The 16,899-nt window shown below is 40.0% G+C and overlaps 1 protein-coding gene across 1 annotated transcript in view; it reads right to left on the bottom strand.

The window, feature by feature from the left end:
• Positions 1-1,795: 1,795 nt before the first annotated feature.
• Positions 1,796-16,899, bottom strand: part of LOC133376447 (sodium channel protein type 1 subunit alpha-like) — a 95,825-nt gene continuing 80,721 nt past the window's right edge. The window contains exons 22-27 of the mRNA XM_061608582.1: positions 11,091-11,372; positions 8,970-9,023; positions 8,222-8,359; positions 7,455-7,559; positions 6,775-7,045; positions 1,796-2,991 (exon numbers count right to left, since the gene is read on the bottom strand). Coding sequence (XP_061464566.1) covers positions 1,817-2,991; positions 6,775-7,045; positions 7,455-7,559; positions 8,222-8,359; positions 8,970-9,023; positions 11,091-11,372 — 2,025 coding nt within the window. The 3' untranslated portion in view covers positions 1,796-1,816. The remainder of the gene's footprint in view (positions 2,992-6,774; positions 7,046-7,454; positions 7,560-8,221; positions 8,360-8,969; positions 9,024-11,090; positions 11,373-16,899) is intronic.

Here is a 16,899-nt window from a genome sequence, read left to right as displayed (position 1 = left end):
AATAAAAGAGGAAAAGAACATGGTTCTGTGAAAGAAAAAGGCTACATTTTCTGATGCAGGCACTGCTAGAAATTTAAACAAAACATTGCATCCTCTTCCAACTGCAAAGAATTGCTGGAAGCAAGCGAATTGTGAATCTTTCATTCACAAATTATTGAATTATTGCACCTTGAAAATACAATTGAAAAAGCAGAAAGCTACAATTACCCGTCTCTTCTTCATTTCTTATTTTCTGAAGTTCTTCCATGAGAAAAGTGCTATGGACAGAATGTAACTCAAAAGGCTGCAACATCAACCTTAAGATAAAATTCATTTCTCATTTTATGTACATAATGCTCAAAAATAAAATAAACATGATTTTTACAATATTTATACTTGCTTATAAAATTCTAACCACATTATTTTCAACAAGTTTAACAGTTTGCAACATGTCTGTACAGTCTGGCTATACATCAGATTGGTTTTCAATTAAAATTTAAAAATATCAAACAGAAAATAATCTCTCAAGTAGCTGCTAATATTGCTTAATGATATGAGGGAATGAGGTCTTGTTGAACACTTTTTTCCCACTTTACCTTGGATATGTGGCTTCCCATATTAAAGATTCTGGACAGCTGAAGGAAGAGCAGCATAGGCAATATAAACATGCACTGATAGGATCCAAACTATCTATAATGGTACAGAATACATCATTTTACATGTTGAAAGCTTGCACACTAAACCTATTGTGGTACATATTTGATGCAATAAATGTGCTCTGGTTGTTACTCATTTGCTCAAACGTGCACCACAGGTAAAATGACTATTTACACAACAGAGGGCTCTTCATTAAACATGTACATTGGCAACCTTGCTGAGAGCTGAAGATGGCTAAACAATACTGCAGGATAAAGCGGAACAAATGTATAAAGGGGTTTTGGTCAGTTCAGTGGTGTGTTTTTTTTTAAGGGCACATTGATTTAAATACACCATACAGGAAAATATAATCAACAAGGACATAAAACCAGTGCCTCCTGACTCCAGCTCTTGTGGAGATTTAATTGTCTGTGCAAAAATAATCCATCTGTTTTACTATTGTCGATCTGAGGGGACTTTGAAGAATTGTCTGGATGTAACACAACATGAACACGTTGGCTATGCACCTCAAAACAGAGTATTCCTTCACTGTTTAACAGAGTTATTAAAAACCTGTTACTCTTTGTGGACAAAATGTTTTTCCCCATGCATGATCTATAAGAAGTGCAGCATGCCTCCATGCAAATCATTTTGGTGTGCATATAAGAGAGTCGTATAACAGAACACCTGGTCCTCATACCGGCAAAGTAGTACTTATCCCCTTCCCCAACATAAACCCCATTTACAAAAATAGTCACAATGTGTGAATAAAAAGAACAAAACAAATCCATCAACACATATTTTGTTTAAAAATGACAAATGTGGCAGTTGAAATGCAAACAGTGGATACACTGACTGTACTAAGTGTTCTATGTTTTAATACACACAAAAATATTAGTGTTTTTTCCCCAACCCTTTTTACTGGTCCCTACAGTCTGATTAGCCATTTTTTTCTCTCCTCTTCAGCAGTGTCAGCTGGTAATGAAAACACTAACCTCCTGTCATTCTTTTCACGTTATAGTCACATTTTGATGACAAGGGGTTGCTGTCTTGTTATAGGCACTGACCTTGAAGAATACAGTATATTTGTAAAAACTGTCTGTTTGGCATATACCACCTAGAGGAGTCCTGTTGACACAGCTACATTACTCACACAGGCTGTAAACAATTTGTCACCCAATCAAAAATGTTAACTGGTACTTTACTTTTTCTTCTGTACATCTTTGTCTTCTTTTTCATGTTTTTCTTCAATGGGTTTGGTTACACGATCGTAAGATGGTGGACAAAGAGCGGTTGACATGGTCAGGTCTGTTTTTTCTGTGTAAGAGTTTTCATTTATCTTGTCAATGAGCATTTCGTCTTTGATGCGGTGGCCAGCCCCTCCTTCTAGTTTGTTTTTATTATATACAAATGAAGCTTGGTGTATTGTTTTTCTTAGCCGATAACTTCTGTAAGCCCGCTGAATAATGACAGCAGACAACTCCTCTTGTTTTCTTTTTAATGTAGTTGTAATGGGCTCATAGGAGGCTTTGGAAGGATTGGATTGCATAAAGCGGTCTTCCATCTGTATACGGAGAGCATCCATCTCTCCACTCTCCCCCAGAACGCGTTTTGTGAAAGCAAACAAGATGTCAAGGCAGTGAATTCTGTCACCGCTTACCATGGGTAGATCCATTGCAATAAGCTGAACCTTGTTTGGTTTTGGTAAATGAAGAGGAGGTTCCAGAGCAGCTGCAAACTCTGAGAGTTTTTCAAATTCCATAAACTGAGTTGCATCTGGGTCAAACTTTTCCCAGACTTCATAGAACATCTCAAAATCATCCTCACTCAAAGGCTCAGCGCTTTCTTCAGTCGCCACACCAAAGTTCTCCAAAATGACTGCGATATACATGTTTACTACAACTAAAAATGATATGATAATATAGCTCACAAAGAAGAAAATCCCAACAGAAGGATTGCCGCAGTCTCCTTTGACTGAGCTTCCTTCGTGGGCTTTTTGAGGGTCACAGTCTGGTGGCCCGCTGTTGAGAATGGGTGCTAGCAAACCATCCCAGCCAGCAGAAGTGGTGATTTGGAAGAGGCAGATCATGCTGTTGCCAAAAGTTTCAAAGTTGAACATGTCATCAATTCCCACTTCTCTCTTCACATAGGCAAAGTTGGACATTCCAAATATAGCATAGATGAACATGACGAGGAAAAGGAGGAGGCCAATGTTAAACAAGGCAGGGAGAGACATCATCAAGGCAAAAAGCAGAGTGCGGATCCCTTTTGCACCCTTGATTAGGCGCAGGATTCGACCTATCCTGGCGAGTCGGATGACTCGGAACAAGGTAGGCGACACAAAGTATTTTTCAATAATCTCTGCTAGGAACATACCTGTTAAAAATAAAATAATAGTGTAAGAGCTAATTGTCAGTGTTTTGTCTTCACTTACCTGCTCACTTCAAGAAGCTTTCAATGACTGCACTCCAATGCACACTGACTTGGAAGTAAGCCCCATTGAGCAAAGCAAGCTTTCCTCTGAGTGAACATGCATAGGAATAGATTGTAAACAGCTGACTTTTCTTCTTTGTGGCAGTTTGCAATAATGACTCAGGAATGTTAGAAGTCAACTTTTATATTTTATCTAACATATGCAAAGTGATGCGTGTTACCTAAACCTGTATTCATCTTAGGTGATTGTTATTTGAATTGGGTACCCTAAATCAGGTAACACATTTGAGAATAACCAATTTAAATATAGCATTAGGCAACGGTTTGCTTATGCAGTTACTAGAAGTGGAACAAAGGTACTTCTGGAGTAGGAAGAAGTCAGCGATAACCAACAAAAGCTGAATGCCTGCCTAATGGAGCAGGCAAGCCTGTTGGGTTTACATGAAAGGAGGAGGGTGGATGTTTATGCACTACTTAGCAACTGCTTGACCTCCCTGACAGCTGAGCTGGATTGTGTTGCTATGTACAAGAGCTGACCCGAACCATTTGGCTGAATATGGGAGCCACCTCAGTAGCAGAAGCTGCAAAGTGAGGATTGACAATAAGCTGTGTGGGCCACGCAGCCTGCCCTCCATCCCATGTTGGGCTGCTTCATGCGGATGCAGTGGAGGATGCTGCCCCATCTCCAGTGTTAAGCCACAACTGTTAGTCTAGTCAACATCGGTACATAAATGTGGGGCGGAGGTGTTGCTATTTTGTCCTTTGCCTCAGGCAACAAAATGTCTTGGGCCATCCCTAGTCCCCATCAAGCCACAATACCCAATCCAGCAGCCATTAATCACAAGCGGAGACCCAGAGGAGTATGTTCATCTCAGTGCTCCGATGAGAGGCATATGCGGCGGGGGGGGGGAGTTCTGGCAGGTTGGACTGTGCAGAAACCTGGAATGACAGGCCGGAAAAAAATGAAGTCTGGCATTGCTAGGTTGCGAGCCCTTGCAAAACACATTGTGGTCAGTTTATTCCATGCAATGTAATTGGGGAACATTTTCTTAGTGTTCCTTTTAAGCTTTGGGTTTAAATTTACCTGAAATCACAATCCAAGTGTAGTTTCAGCTGAGTCATGGCAGCCCAGAACACAGACTGGAAACCTCTTCGAATGTAAAGGCCTTGGCCATTGTAATTCCAAAGCCTAACTGACTGGAGGCATTTGAGCAATGGCTGACTCCAGCCAGAAATTCTTAGGGACGGACGTTTCCAGTAGATTGGGAGGTGAAGCTAACAGACAGATATCTATATAGATATATATATATACAGTGCCGTGAAAAAGTATTCGCCCCCTGTCTGATTTTCTGCATGGTTGCATATTTTTGGCACTGAATGTTATCAGATCTTGAACCAAACCTAGTATTAGGGAAAAGGGAACCTGAATGAACAAATAACACAAAAGTTTGATACTTATTTCATTTATTTATTAAAGGAAGTTAAGCAACACCTAGTGTGAAAAAGTAATTGCCCCCTTAGACTCAAAACCTGGTTACGTCACCTTTAGCAACAATGACTACAACCAAACGCTTCCTGTAGTTCTTGATCAGTCTCTCACAGCTCTGTGGTGGAATTTTGGCCCACTCTTCCATCCAGAACTGCTTTAACTCAGTGACATTTGTGGGTTTTCGAGCATGAACTGCTCCTTGCCACAACATCTCAATGGGGTTTAGGTCTGGACTTTGACTAGGCCATTCCAAAACTTTAAATTTCTTGTTCCTCAACCATTCTGATGTAGACTTGCTTGTGTGTGTCAAGTCATTGTCTTGTTGCATGACCCAGCCGTGCTTCAGCTTCAGCTGACAGATGGATGGCCTGACATTCTCCTGTAGAATTCTCTGATACAAAGCAGAATTCATGATTCCTTCAATGATGGCAAGTCACCCAGGTCCTGATGTAGCAAAGCATCCCCAAACCATGACACTGCCACCACCAGGGCCGGCCCCAGGCATGCCGGGGCCCTTGGGTACCAGCCTACCCTGGGCCCCTCCGCTCCCCTCTGTGATCTGCGGAACTTAAGCATCTGCGGAACTTAAGCATCCGTGGATCGCAAGACAGGAGCTTCTGCACCGCCCGCCATCACCCCGCTATCCCCATGCTTCACCTACCTTTCCATTGTTATTTGCGGTGCGCGCAGCTTTGCCATCAATCAAGATGGCGGCCAAGGTTTCCCTAAGGAGCTGAAGCCTCTGCCGCCATCTTTGATGATGGCAGCAACGTGCGCGTGTAGCACGCATGCGTGCCATCAGCCAAGATGGCAGCAGAGGCTTCAGCCCCTTAAGGAAACCTTGGCCACCATCTTTATTGATGGCAAATCTGCGCCTGCAAAAAACGGCGTAAAGGTAGGTAAAGTGGGGGGATAGCGGGGGGATGGTGGTCCGTGGATGCTTCCACGAACCACGGAAGGAGAGTGGAGGACCCCCTGTAGCTCCAGGGGCATCGGGCCAGTGCCCCACCTGGCCGCCCTTTAGAACCGGCACTGGCCACCACCACGCTTGACTGTTGGTATGAGGTTCTTCATGTGGAATGCAGTGTTTGGTTTTCGCCAGACATAACGGGGCCCATGTTGCCCAAAAAGTTCCATCCATTGTTCCAGAACTCTTGACGATCATCCAGGTGCTTTTGGGCAAACAATGGTCTATGGACAGATGAGTCAAAGATGGAACTTTTTGAGTCTAAGGGGGCGATTACTTTTTCACACGGGGGCATTGGGTATTGCTTAACTTTCTTTAATAAATAAACGAAATAGGTATCAAAATTTTGTGTTATTTGGTCACTCAGGTTCCCTTTTCCCTAATAATTAGGTTTGATCTGATAACATTCAGTGCCAAAAATAGGAAACCATGCAGAAAATCAGACAGGGGGCAAATACCTTTTCATGGCACTGTACATGTAACTGTGATTAACAAAACAGAGATTTTTATTGTTCTAACAAAACATTTGGCTTCCACCTTCATCAGCTGCTAACATACAAATGCTGTTACCAAGGTGGCAGTTATAGAGCTTTGAGGATGGAATGCTCAGAGGGGCTTCATTAGCAGAAGCTAAGTGATGCTTGTACTGTCCTCCATGTGATGCCAATGTGTCCAGAGAGTATATCCAAAAGTTCTTCCTCTTAGTCAATGCTGCTGTATCTGTTGGCATCTCTACAGCTGTTATAGGAAAGTCCAACAGGCTGTGGCCTGCAGCATTGAAATGTTTTGCAACTGGTTGCTCCATTTTTTTGTTAAGATTGCTGATTTGTGGTTTCTGAAGAGTGTGAATAAGTCAGTTGTAGTTTTTCTTACATACTGGATATGACATCCTGGTTCTTTGCATTCGATGACATAGATCCAGCAGCACTGACTGAGAGGGAAAACTTTTGGATATATTCTCTGAATATAGTGAAGATACTAGGACAGAAAGAGGAAAATCCTACTCACTGAGACCTAGCAACTTCAGATTTCAACCTGTCTCATCAGAAGAAGTGGGTGCGTGCAACCTATATTATCACACATATAATAAACTATTTTTGTACATATTTTGCCAAATATATTCAGAAGCTATGGTGATAATGTAAGTGATCCAATCATTACTTATAGAGGCTAGATACAATCAGGAAAAGAATGTTGCTGAACAACTGTGTTGAGAAAAAAAGAAAGCAAAGTGTAACATTTTACTCATTTTATTTATGACGGGTCTTACCTACAATGGAGAGGATGACAACCACAAAATCAAAGATGTTCCATCCAATAGTGAAATAATAATAGCGCAGGGAAATTAGTTTGAGGACACATTCCCCAGAGAAAAGGACAATGAATATCAGGTTAATCCGGGACAGAACGTCTGTCATTGATTGACTTTGATCATCCGTTTCGACCATCATGGTGATCATATTAAGGCAGATGAGAATCATAATACTGATGTCAAATACTTGTCTTGTCACAAAATCAAAAACCATGCCTTGATATTTGTTCTGAAGTATGAAGAAGAGATTTTGATCAGTGAATGCTATGATGGATATGCTGTTTGATTACAACTTGCATAGTAAGTAATTTGTATAGCATATAGCTAGTACAGCCTTTCCCAACCAGTGTGCCTCCAGATGTTGTTGGACCACAACTCCCATCTTTCCTGACCATTGGCAATGCTGGCTGAGGCTGATGGGAGTCGTGGTCCAACAACATCTGGAGGCACACTGGTTGGGAAAGGCTGAGCTAGTACATACGCACGTAGGAGGTCAAGAAAAACAAAGTCCTTTAAATGTATTCATATTGATTGCTACCACCAGTTTATAGGTAGCTCAAGCAGCTCTTCTCCCCTTGCTTCCTCTTTTTTAAAAATTGGATCTTTCTGTCTAGAATAGGCTGGAACATATCACTTACCCCTGGTCTAGGTATAGGCTTTTGAGGCTTTTTAGACCCCAACTTTTTCATGGCATTGTAGTACTTTTTCTGTTCTTCTGTCATAAAGATGTCTTGACCTCCAAAGTGAGAGCATAACATGAACACTGGTTATAATCATATCCTCGCATATGGCCTTTAAGCTTACTAGCATTTCTTCCACATTCATAACCAAAATAAAAATAAATATTGGGCCCAATTGGGCTTTACAGGGAGGTTGTTGCAGCATTCCTAACCATGTCAGTAAAAGGTGATACACTTTAAACTGCAGTGTCCTTTTACTAGTTGTAAAATGTCAAATTAGACTCAATTCAGTAAGAATGAAAGATTTCAGGTAGAGCAGAAGTGGGGAACCTGTAGCCCTCCAGATGCTGTTGGACTCCCAATTCCCATCAGCCCCAGGCAGCATGGGCAATGGTCAGGGATGATGGGAGTTGTAGTCCAGCAGCATCTGGAGAGGTCCAGATTATCCACTTATATAAACCATAACTGCCCCTGCATTCTGAGGAATGAGAGGAAGCATGGTCAGACACAGAACTATTCTGCAGAAACTGCTCTCCAGTGTGACCCAACAATGTCTGTGTTTTGTAAGGCAAGGCACTGCTCCAAATAGCCATGAATATTTGCAGATCTCTCCACTGTTATTTTGGGTTTTTTTCAACAGGCCGAGCAACTAATTTCATTTAATCAGTTCATAGGATCTAGACACTTTTTATGTGAGCTTTAAAGATATACAGGTAAATACTTATCTTCTTTTTTTGCTGATTGAAGTTATCAATGATGACACCAATGAATAGATTCAGGGTGAAGAATGATCCAAAGATTATGAAGATAACAAAGTAAAGATACATATAAAGGTTGATTTCATACATAGGCTGATCCAGCACCTACAAAATAAGTAAAATGATTGCAAAATCTCAACAAAACACTTAAAAAAAATGCTTGCAAGTTAGCACCAATTCAAAACACATCTCTGGGTCCCTCCAAACTGGGCTTTTTTGCAGATGCATTCTGCAACATGTCATTGGCACAACAATAGTGCATTAGTAGAGGATTTATACTAGAACGTTGACACATCATTCAGCTTTGTTAGTGCTGCAATGCTTCCCCAATATTACTGCATTATTGCCATCTGGAGGGGCACTCTTGCACTATCGCACAATAAAAGCAGCACAAAAAAACAACATCCCTGGAACATTTATGGTATGAAACAGGTGTAAACAGTATTGAAAGCAGGATCATGTATAACCATCCTGATACCATCATCAAATCATCATGAATGCACAATGCAAAAGGACTTCTGGAGGGGCCACAGTAGTATTATATCTTAATTTTTAATTGACAGCATGCCTGGCATTCCTCATGTTATCAAATCAGTGTGCTATATAATTTGAACATAATTTTTGTTCACATTAATATTATCCTATCCTGAAGTATATTTCAAAAGCAGAATTCTAGAGACTACTCTTTGCTTTGCAAAGAATACAGAGTACTTACATTTCTTGAATCAACTGCTGCATACATAATATCCATCCATCCTTTAAACGTAGCCTATATTCAGAAAATATTTAGAATATGAAACTTTGAACTTACAATAGTGCTTAGTGTCTTGTACCAGTTTTTTATCAACATCACAACAGGAATACTTTATATATGCTGTAACTTGGATTAAATTAAAAGTTGAGCGGTCCAAGCTCTTTGCTTTCAAAGGATAGGATCCAGTCATGCAGTGGAAACCTATACTGGTTTACTCAGATGTAAGTCCCATTGAGTTCAGTGAGACTTGCTCCCAAGTAAATATGCCTCAGATGCGCTTACTTGGAAGTTCCATTGAACCTAGGATACTTACTTCTGAGTAGACATGCATAGGATTGTGCTATAAATTAGTTAAATTTCTATCTCAATGAGATCGAATGGACATGGTAGTCATAACTTAAGTCCCATTGATTTACATAAGAACTAACTTGGTCTGGATCCAACTTATATATTTAAGATAATTCACAAGCAAACACATTTTCAAATCCAATGCTTCAGTGCATTAATTATACAAAGGGCAAGTAGGAGAGAAATAACTGGAAATATGGAAATAAGATATAACTTAATTTATCTAAAAGTATAACAGACTCACAGAGAGCTTTTGAAATTTCCTGCATTTCTATTATGATGCCACCCACTGTGTATGTTCATTAATATTTTCATGCTCTTACAGGACAAGCCAGTGTATGCTTTCTTGGAAGTAAGTCCCACTGTGTTTAATGGGGGTTACTCTCTAGTGAGTTAATTATTATCACCTACTCACACTCTGCCTATTCTAATGCAGAAGAGCTCATGCTGCCAAGGATGGAGGTCCAAATGCCACATTTATTTCATGCCAATATGGTGGTGGGAAAAATAAGACATGTTCTTAACACCAGGTGTGTTGACAGTAGGGATGGGCGACTCTGACAATTTCAATGTCTTTCACTTTCTCATTTTTCCAATCTTAAGTTCAATTCTCCACATTTCCACATCATTTGCACTTTTTCAAAAAAAATGTCCTCATGAAAATTCACCAGCATTTTAGAGAGAATTTATCCTACTATATACAATTTATATGAATTTTCCCTAATATACAAATTTTTGCAAAACCATTTCTCCCAATATAAAGCATTTTGTATGTTATTTTCACTAATATATGCATTTCTGTGCACACTTTCCCTTAATACATACTGTACATTTTTGTACACATTGCTTGGCTGGAGAACTGCAAATTTCAAAGGTTGGCTGTACTTCGATTCACATATTATTTTGGAGTGTGCTAATTGGGTAGATTCACCTTTAAATGTGAACTGAATAATTTCCTCCCCCATCCCTAGTTGACAGCAATTATACCATTCTATATAACTATATTTAAAGGGATTAATGTTTAAATTAAAAATGCCTGCGTCTTGTTATCTACTACCCAACTGTGTTCACTGTTTTTTTAAAAAAAATATTCAGGAAATAGTGCCTGTACTTATTGCTCCTGTTCAGCTGATCTCACAGTAATCAAAATAAATTATTAGGAGGAGAGTGCATATCAACTCTTTCTATGAAAAGTGTTTCCTAAGATTCTGTGATCTTTGGCAGTATACTCAGGCACTACATTGTAGCTTAACCAAAAACTGGAATCCTGGGCAGAACTGTGCAGAATAAGAGGTGGAGCTACAATCCTATACACGATGCCATTGATCTCAATGGGACTTACTTCTGAATGTATTTTATTTATTACATTTATGTCCTGCATTTCCTCCAAGGAGCTGAAAACGGCGCATGTGTCCTTCCCACTTTTATCCTCACAACAACCCTGTGAGGTAGGTTAGGCAGTGAGCTGGGGACTATTGCAAAATCACCCAGTGAGCTTCATAGGTTACTGGGGATTTGAAGTGGGGCTCTCCCTAAATCTAGTCCAACACTCTCAAAGTACAATTTTAGTCTACCTGTATTTTGTGTTCTGGTATTCCACAATGATTCTATGGTCCCTTTACCACAGAAATCCTGCCTATGAGACCAATTACACTGTAAGTGGCAACAAGCTGAACTAACTTTTTATTATACACTAAATAAGCAAGAAGTAGCCTGTAAAGAGTGTTCACTTACTACTTGCAGTAAAGAAAGATACCCAAATCCTACATTATCAAAGTTAACTTTCACGTTTTTCCATCTGGCTGTTTCATTTGCACTTATGAGTTGCTCACACTGACTCTTATTGTTAACTTGGTCGACTGTGAACATGTCACCAGTTGTGGTGTTAATGCAGTGGTAGAACTTGCCAGCAAACAAGTTTACTCCCATGATGCTGAAAATTAGCCAGAATATAAGACAAACGAGAAGCACGTTCATGATGGATGGAATTGCTCCTAGAAGGGCATTCACAACAACCTAATACACAAATACAGGAGGAAAAGAAAACAGTGTAAGAATACTTATAGCAATAACATAATCACTCTGTTGCACCAATGCGTTAACTGTTTTTATTTTTTTTAGTTACAGCAAATTCTGCAATGGCTAATCATAATTCTGATTGCAACAGAGTTGCTAGTTTTAAGACAACTTTAAACTTTCACATATGCAACAAGACAACAAAGATGAGGAAACTAAAATACCTAAATAAAAGCAAAATTAAAAAAAACCTGATAATAGTAACATGAAGATTGTTGATCTCTGTAAAAAAAAAGAGACATATGTTAAAATACTAGTACAGAAAATCAAAATATAAAAAGGAAATAAATTATTCCTTATAAACTGAAATGATTGTATAATTTCTTTAAAACTGATAAACACAAATGTCATGATGTTATTAAAGAGAATTGGTCAAGAATTAGTATATATCTTGTACATTTAAACATGCATTATTATTACAAAGATTAATTTCTTTGCATAAAAAGCCAGACAGTTTTGCAATATGTGCTTATCTAAATAATCACATAGTTCATTTCAAGCTCCAGTCTTTATTGAGAAAATGAATCTATTTTCAATTAAACATTTTGTTTAAAAATGAATGAATGAAAAATTCGTATGTCGTACTGTATGATTCAGTTAAAAGATCAAAAACAATTTAACACAATATTATTGGATTGCTTGAAATAATCAAGGTATAATTTATTAAATACAATATATTTGTACGTTTATCTAATAAAGCATGGCTGGGAAGGGATGCTATTAAGAAACGTAAGAGATTGGGTCCTAAGGTCTCAGGAGTGGAGTCCCCCCATGGAAACCTCTACCCCTCTGCAACTCCTTGAAAATCAGTTCCAGGGGTCCGTGTGTGTGTCAGTGAAAGAGAGACAGACAGACAATCTGTGAAAATTTACCTTTCCCCTTATGCTAGGGGTGCTCCTGTTGGCTCAAAGGCCCTTCTGTGAACAGAATGACACCTTTAGATCCAACCCAGTTTTCTGCACTACCCCAAAACTGCTACACTGTTTTGTGGGGAGGACATTACTATTTAAGTGTGGCATACACTTCTTTTTCAGTATTAAATACCATGGCTCTGATCCGACATGCGTGTGCACTGCAGACCAGCCACAACTTTATTTGTGGAACCCTGCCCCAAAAGCTAAATCCTACTAATTAGGAAAAGGGAGGAGAGGGGACTAAATCCCCACCGCCATCATTTTTCTAAATGGTGGGATTTTAACCTTTTCCAAAGGGCTCTTCTTGTTGGGTTGAGGAATAGAAGTGCACATGCAGGACCTTTTTGTGTTTTCCCATCCAGGGAGGGATAAACATGCAGAAGCCTGCAGGTGGATTAGGGATATAATTTTTATTTATCATTAGTGGTATTATCAATGTTAAGGTAGCCTAGCAAAATTTCCCTGTCAGTGATTTTGTTGATTAGTTAATATATTGTTTCCCCATGTTATTCTTGTGTTAATAGATTAGACTGAGAAAGGGCAACTTCCTCAAAAAGCACCCACAAATAAACTTCGCCACAGAATAATTGGCAACTGTTCACAAAATAGCCCTTGCCTGAAGCTTAAAACACAGATACAAACCCACCTCAGGGTTGAAAGGCAGTAGATTCCCTCAAAACTTAAAAAAAGAAAAAAATTGGCAATGGTAAAAATCACTCTTTTTTCTAAACTGTAAATAATGTCAACATTATAGTTTGATGGTGCTTAATGGGAAGGTAAAGGCCTAGAGCAGGGAGAGGTAATCTATGGCCCTCCCGATGTTAAACTACAGCTCCCATCATTCTGATCATTAGCCATGCTGGCTGGAAGAATTTCTTTCTCTTTCTAATCCTCACCCGCACAGTCAAAATTGCACATGGACCTTGCTTGGTCCAAATGCTTTCCCAGGCTCACTATATTTTTCTGTTCCTTCCCCAAGAAATAGGAAGGATGGGATTGCCTTTCCAGCATCAGTCACCTTCAGAGGATTGAGCAATAGAGGCCTGGTTTGCATGTCACATTCAGGACTATAGCTCAGTGGTAGAGCATCTGCCTTGCATGTAGAAGGTCCCCGGTTCAATCTCCGGCAACTCCAGGTCGGGCTGGGATAGTTCTCTGCCTGAAACCCTGGAGAGGCACTGCCAGTCAGTGCAGACAATCCTGAGTTAGATGAACCAATAGTCTGACTCAGTATAAGGCAGATGCCTAACCATTATTAAAACAAACAGTGGTTTTATGCAGAGCTTGGAAGTAACGAACTACTTGTAATTTATTACTTTTTTGAGTAACAAGTGGGTAACTTCATTACATTTTACTGGTAATAGAACGAGTAGTAACTTCATTACTTTTGAGGAGTAATTGTAATGTTTCCAGCATTACTTTTGCACATTACTTGGGGGGGAGCAGGGGACGTCTTCTGCTCCTCTGATTTGTGAATAAAAATCATGTGCTTCAAATTGGGCTTCTGTGCAGCGTTGTTCTTCCTTCATGCTCTATGGGTGCTTAGGAGGCGACAAGGGAGGAGGTGGAGAGCGAGATGGCGTGGAGAAAACAATTGTTTAAAAATTGACAGGAGTGGAAGGAGAAAAGAGCTGGAGGCAATATATATATACAAAAATATGTGTGTTGAGGTATCATCATTGCTAGGGGTGGGGCGAGGGAATGTGAGATTCTGTTATGCCATTCTGTTAATCTTATGGATAAAAAATATATATATTACTACCCTCTGTATGTGTGTGCTTATTTTTAATGTTGTTTTAGGCTACTTAGATGTGCAGCAGCCAAGGCCAGCACCTTGTACGCAATTTTATTTTAAAAAGTAACTAAAATGTAATTGTAGAAATTACTTTTGAGTAAAAATAAAGTAATCAGTTACTTTCAGAGCAACTGTAATTGTAACGGTAATTACTACTTTTGGGGGGACATGTAACTGTAATTTATTATTTTTTAAAAGTAAGCTTCCAAGCTCTGGGGTTATGTGAATGCAGTGTGCACACTGCTGAAATCATGGGCACTTTGCTTCTCCTCTGCTCCTGCTGCTGCCATGCTGCTAGGAAACATGCTTGTCGTGATGTCAGAACCTCAACTCATGGTTTGCTTACCCCAAATAAACCACAAGCATCAAACCTAGGTTACCATTGGTGGTTTCTTTGAAGAGAAACAAACTACAATCCCAGGTTTGGATGCAATATTAAGCCTTGTATCCAAGAAGCGCAGCAGGAACAGGAACAGGGAAGAAACACACACCATTTCAGCAGCATGTACCAGCACTCAAGGTTGCACTAAGGAGATAATTCTGTCAGTCTGCTTGTCTGATGTAACAATCTCCCCTCTCTTGCCCCTGCACGCTGTTCTGGGGGTTCTCCCGACCCTCCGGAGCAAATTTGGAGAGGACATGGGGGAAGGAAGGGAAGAATGAGCTATTGGGAATCCTTGCACTGGCTTCCCCTAGTGCAACAATTTAGTTGAATACAGCCCTTAATTTATTTTAATTGTGGTTCAGTCATAAAGTGATATGCAAGCTGGACCACAGTGTTACAGTTTTTGCAAGCATTACAGGCTGCGAAGGAAGTAGCCATTATTATCAGCGTTGAAATACCCAAGCAACCAATCATAGCACCCCTCACTCATCTGGGTAAATAGCAGTCATGGTGATGTCAGAAGGGTGGCTACACCCCACCACATGTACTGCTACTATATGGTTGGTTAAGAAATACTTGTACAAAAATTTACTTAGCCAGTACTCTGTGGAGGCACAGGATCATTGTAACACCAAAAGAAGGAAAGAAACCAGAATCTGAAAACATTAATTTAGATAGTATTAAAGACTGATAGGTATTAAAGTTTTGAGAAACGCTGCTCTGAGTGAAGGCAGGAATGAACTTCAGAGGAGGAGAGAGTCAGCAACCTCCTTTGAAGCAATCAAGTTTTCCTGCCTCTGAGCAGCAGGAGTTCAAACCCACCTGAGGACACTATACGCCAAAGGAAGAAGTTGGATGTAGTGGGATTAGGGATTACTTTGGGCAGAATACTGCACAAGTCTATATCCACCAGTTTGAACACAATATGACCTTTTTTCCGTATGGGCATAAAGGGAAGATGTATGGCAATTATGCCAGGCAATCTAGGACAGTATTAAAAATAAACTGGGGAGAAATGTAGGAACAGAGTCTGAATTTGTGCTCTGCCAGTTACTGCCCTCTATGCCACTTGCATTTGTTAAGTCATGTAGTATCTTAATATTTGCATATTTTAAACAGAGGTCATGACCTGCTAGGGGAGCTGGGCCCCTGAGAACCTGTACAACCCCCTTGGAAATACCTCGTTCCCAAGGTTAGAAAGTTAGGTATAGCAGTTCTTCCAAACTAGTTTGCGTCAAACCTGCCTAATTATTGCACAGCAATATTTTCTTTTTCACGAAACTGTTCAGTCATAGAGCATGTTCCCTTCCCCCACCTTATAGCTGTACTCTGCAGCTCTTTTGGAAATGGTCAGCATTCTAGGCTCTTTCTGCTGTGTCCCAGCGACTCTATTTTAAGTGCTTAAGTAATGCAGCTGGCACTGGGCCTAGAGGCTGCAGGACAGGGTGATCTCACAGGCAGGCCCTGCTTCTAAGGTAAGGGGCAGATGGCCACTCTTCTAAATCCTGAGCAGTGCTGTGGGAAGCTCACGTAACTACTACACAACCGGCGTACATGCCTGGCTGGTGGTTAAACAGAATCCTATCCAATCTACTAATAGTGAACTCGTCTCTCAGTGCCAACTTTATGTAGTCATCCACACACAACAGGAGATGTTTCAGCAGGCTTGTGACAATATTAAGGTTTGCAGAAGTACACAAATATTTAGGGGGGAAAACTAAGGCGGGGGGAACCCCAACATAACCTATCAAGGTCTATCACAAAGCCGATCACTGAACCATGTTCATTGGACACAGAAATAGTAAACTGTGGTGGTATGGAGTATCCTGGCAGAGGGCACAGTTTACTGGGAAGCCTGAACATTCCATAGTGCAACATTTTGTTGCAGGTTCTCCTTTCAGGATAAAGCCTTGTTCTACAGAGTACCATCCCGACACACAAATGGAAAGAAACAGGTAGCTTGCACGAGTGCAGAAATCAGAGAAGAGGGAGGAGGCAGCATAGCAATTGGATCACTGTATTATGGTTCAACCAGACAGTAAGTTAGTTGTACTAGAACACTGATGGGATGGTTGGCATTTTAGACTTTTTTTTTGTCAGAAGATATTTTTGGGCTGATCACTTGATTTGTTTGCTTTCTTTCTCACAAGCAGACAAAGGGATATAAAGAAAGTCACAGAACTTGTTAAATCTAAAGTATCTGAATTTTCCTTTTCCAGCAAAGTTCAGTTAAAATGCTCATAATTTCAGAATGAATTTCTTTTAAAAAGGCAAATGATATGACCTTTCTTGTGGAAGATCTGACACGTGCAATATAGCTTTAAAATAAAACCTAGTTGACAATTTAGAGTCTAAAAACAATTTTATTGACAA

The sequence above is a fragment of the Rhineura floridana genome, chromosome 2 (genome assembly GCF_030035675.1).
Source record: "Rhineura floridana isolate rRhiFlo1 chromosome 2, rRhiFlo1.hap2, whole genome shotgun sequence".
NCBI lineage: Eukaryota > Metazoa > Chordata > Lepidosauria > Squamata > Rhineuridae > Rhineura > Rhineura floridana.
Note: the sequence above shows the minus strand (reverse complement) of the source record. Positions and strands in the feature narration are given on the sequence as shown.